This window comes from Trachymyrmex cornetzi, unplaced genomic scaffold (assembly GCF_001594075.2).
Source record: "Trachymyrmex cornetzi isolate Tcor2-1 unplaced genomic scaffold, Tcor1.1 scaffold25, whole genome shotgun sequence".
Lineage (NCBI taxonomy): Eukaryota > Metazoa > Arthropoda > Insecta > Hymenoptera > Formicidae > Trachymyrmex > Trachymyrmex cornetzi.
In genome coordinates, this window is record NW_017297166.1 from 1,083,049 (window position 1) to 1,086,504 (window position 3,456).

The 3,456-nt window shown below is 32.3% G+C and overlaps 2 protein-coding genes across 2 annotated transcripts in view; both read right to left on the reverse strand.

Moving 5' to 3' along the window:
* LOC108761531 (methionine aminopeptidase 1D, chloroplastic/mitochondrial) overlaps positions 1-3,456 on the reverse strand; it is a 23,134-nt gene that overhangs the window by 19,077 nt on the left and 601 nt on the right. The window contains exon 2 of the mRNA XM_018508135.1: positions 903-904. The gene's annotated coding sequence lies outside the window, so the exon portion shown is untranslated. The remainder of the gene's footprint in view (positions 1-902; positions 905-3,456) is intronic.
* Positions 475-2,047, reverse strand: LOC108761513 (zinc finger protein 525-like). The gene is made up of 5 exons (XM_018508111.1): positions 1,933-2,047; positions 1,621-1,804; positions 1,280-1,517; positions 1,055-1,192; positions 475-912 (listed from the first exon to the last, which is right to left on the reverse strand). The coding sequence occupies exons 1-5, from the start codon at positions 2,045-2,047 to the stop codon at positions 796-798; spliced, it is 792 nt and encodes a 263-aa protein (XP_018363613.1). The 3' UTR covers positions 475-795.

Genomic DNA, 3,456 nt, shown 5'->3' on the forward strand with positions numbered 1-3,456 from the left:
GGTTTTCTTGAGGTCGAAGTAGTGAAGAAGCACATGTCGGAAAAACAGCTTATCGCGATTCATTTCCAATCGATGGGAAAATCTCTTTGGCGTCGAGAAATCTAACCTGTGAGGATTGAATCACTTTCAGCGATGTCTACAAAAGACATATGACTTCATCGACGAAACTCGCCAGCGTTGGAGCACCCTCTAGTAGCGAGCGGCAGGAATTAAGTTCAACACCGGTAATAAAACGGAGCGTCATTGAGCTGTACAGTGAACGTAAACGAAGCGTCGATGAGTAGTACGCGGCACCGCCACCAGAGACTTAGCGAGAATTAACTTCTCAAATTTAAAAACCGCACAGATTAGGATAAAAGACGTAGCATTGAAAGATTTTTCAGTTGTGTTCTAATGAAATAATTTTTTGAAGTGAGCCCCTAGGGCTCCAAGAAGAAAGCATAGTATTTTTTTTTAGATATTTACCGAATAAATGAAATATATTTTAAAATATCGTTTGCTTACCAAGGACCTCGATTATATTTTATTCACGTTCATCTAAGAACTTGACGATGTTCCGTTTACGTTCTCTAAATTGCTTAATCACGCTCTGTATACATTCAACGAACATTCTGCTCGTGCTTGCCGAAGAACTTATCTATACTTTATTTATGTTTCTTTAACGTTTAGTCGACGCTCCCTTTACATTCCATATTCCAATTTTTGCTTCTTATGGGTTTCATTTACGTTTCCGTTACTCTCTCTTTACACTGGCTTTATACTCCAATTAACGCTCTATTGACACTCGCTTTATGTTTAATTTTGATCAGATTGTTGAGCTGCTTCGTTAAGAATGGTCATAATTCGTTGAGCTATTTGTTCTTCATTTTTCTTACAAGTGTGTGTCACCTCTGTGGTGTCACCGCTGTGATCCTAAAAATAAGTAATTTTTTATATATAAAATGTGGTATATTGTAATTATCTATTATAATATAGTGTGTTATAAGTATATAACAAAAATAAAAAGACAAATGAGAATTTGCTTAAATCGATTAAATATTTTCTCGTGAAAGACCTTTCGCAAATGTACAATAAATGTGTTTCTATGTTTGAAGCCCTTGCCACACTTCGAACATTCATACTGCTTTTTATTACTGTGTACCAAACTGTGGCTGTCCCTGTGATGTTTGGTACGAAAGGTTTTGCCACAAACCTAAAATACAACACATTTATGTTTAACGAAATGTAACAATCATATGAGAAATAAAAAAGATATTAACGATAATTTTGTAGCACATACCTTACAAAGATGTGTTCTACCGCCTTTATGTATAATCTTTATGTGCGCGTTAAAGGTCCTCTGATGAGTAAATGTAGATGGACATTCGTTACATTTGTACTTTCTTTCAGGATGATCTGTGTCTATATGATCACGCAAATCCTGCTGAATTTTGAAAAATTTCTTACACACGATACACTTGTAATTTTTATCAATGACATGCTTCGCCTCTGCATGCCTATCTCGATTCGCTTTTCGACTACAAAATGACCATAGCAACATTTATCATTTGTTATCAATTAATTTCAGAATAGATATCGAATAATTTTTCTAATTGTTGTTATTCACACTTAAATACTCACTTAAATGTTTCTTCACAATGCATGCACGGATAAGGTTTTCCCTTTCCATGAAGTATAACATGACCACGTAATTCGGATTCATACTGAAACGTTTTATCACACATTCCGCAGTTATAGGGTTTAACTTGAAAATGTACTTCTTTATGATGTTGTTTCCAAGCTTTCAAAGAGGTAAATTGCTTATCTTTAATATTAAGGAAAATTGTTGTTATAAAACGAATATAAAAATAGTAACATAAAACGGATAACTGTTGAAATAATACAATTATCAAAAACATTAAAAATATTAATCACGAAAAGCATGAATCTTACCGCAGTATTGGCATACATGTGAACCTTTCTTCATTTCTTTTATGTCATCGTCCGTTTGTTCTTGTTCATCCAAATTTGGCAAATTTCGAGATTTAATCACTGCCATAAAAGTCATTTTTTAAATATTCAAATCCCAAACTTTTCAGAGGATTCTCAATTAATTTTATTGTAATATATTCTTTGAATTCCTTTTGTAGTCCTTGCGGTTTAAATTTTTTCGAATGTTTACTTTCAAGTTTATCCACCTAAAGCCGTAGGAAAATATAATTTTTGGCTTTATAAATTTTTTATCAAAGAAATTATATCGCGAAAGTTCGCCGTTAACGTAATTATTTCACTCATTAAACGCCTTAAACACTTTTTGCAAAACGACAGGAGAATATCGACGCTTGAACCATAAAAGGTGCTATATCGAGAAAAACATAAAGAAAGGTCTCATAAAGAAATTGATGAAAAGCAATCTATTTCGCGTGATGCGTGAAAACCGGTCTATGTCGAAAAGCATACGAAGTACGGTTTATATTGACAAAGCGACAAAAACAGTTCAAGTCGCATGAAATTAAAGATGGGTCTATGTAGCGCAATATTTTCTTCTCATAAATTTTATAGTGGTATGACTGAGAATGGGAATCGTCTGGATTTTTCATCCCGTTTCTCGCACTCATTTATTCATTTATTATTTAATTTTCCGTAACAAAATTTGTATTTATAAGTAGTAAATATTGCGCTATATAAGATCCTTCTTTAATTTCATGCAACTTGAATCGTTCTTGTCGCTTTCTCGATATAAACCGTATTTCGTATGCATTCCAATTTAAATCTGTCTTAACGCCTCACACGAAATAAATCGCTTTTATTAATTTCTTAACATAGACTTTTCTTCGTGTTTTTCTCGATATAGCACCTTCTATGGTTCAGGTCGATATACTGTTAACAATGTCTAAAATAACGCCGATGTGACATTCATAATTTAGAATTAACAAAGATAGAGTTAACAAAAATACGCGTGTATTGTTTTTGATGGATATCCTACAATACACTTTCACAATAATAGCACTATATGAAAACTTTATCGAAATCTGCCATCATATTTTAATATCTTTTACTGCTAAATTGACATATTTTATCGTTAGTGATACTCAGGGATGGAAAGTTACTTTGTAAAAGTAATTAATTACAGTTACAGTTTTTCTCTTTCAAAAAGTAATTAATTATCGTTACGAGTTATTGATTCTGAAAAATAATTCGTTACAGTTACAATTACTGAAAAAGTAACTTTAAGTTACTTTTAAAATACTTTTTTTATCGGAATTTTTACTAGTAGTATCGATACCATTAGGGCTGTATTCAGAAATGTTATCCAATTGCCTTCATGTATCGTTTTACCCTTGTTTTTCACCTAATATTAAACAAGGATGATACACGAGGTCATCAGAGTAATGCAGCCTAGGACAATTAAAACAAAAGACTGACTTACATTTACATGTTATACAATTTTATTCAAAAAGATAAAAAAATTATATG

What these genes read in the sequence shown, in the direction of transcription:
- LOC108761513 (XM_018508111.1), bottom strand. Translation starts at nt 2,047, where the DNA reads ATGACTTTTATGGCAGTGATTAAATCTCGAAATTTGCCAAATTTGGAT. An exon ending in ACATGTATGCCAATACTGCG is followed by an intron (nt 1,805 to 1,932) that starts GTAAGATTCATG and finishes TTAATATTAAAG; the next exon opens with ATAAGCAATTTACCTCTTTG. An exon ending in TTATTGTACATTTGCGAAAG is followed by an intron (nt 913 to 1,054) that starts GTCTTTCACGAG and finishes ACTTATTTTTAG; the next exon opens with GATCACAGCGGTGACACCAC.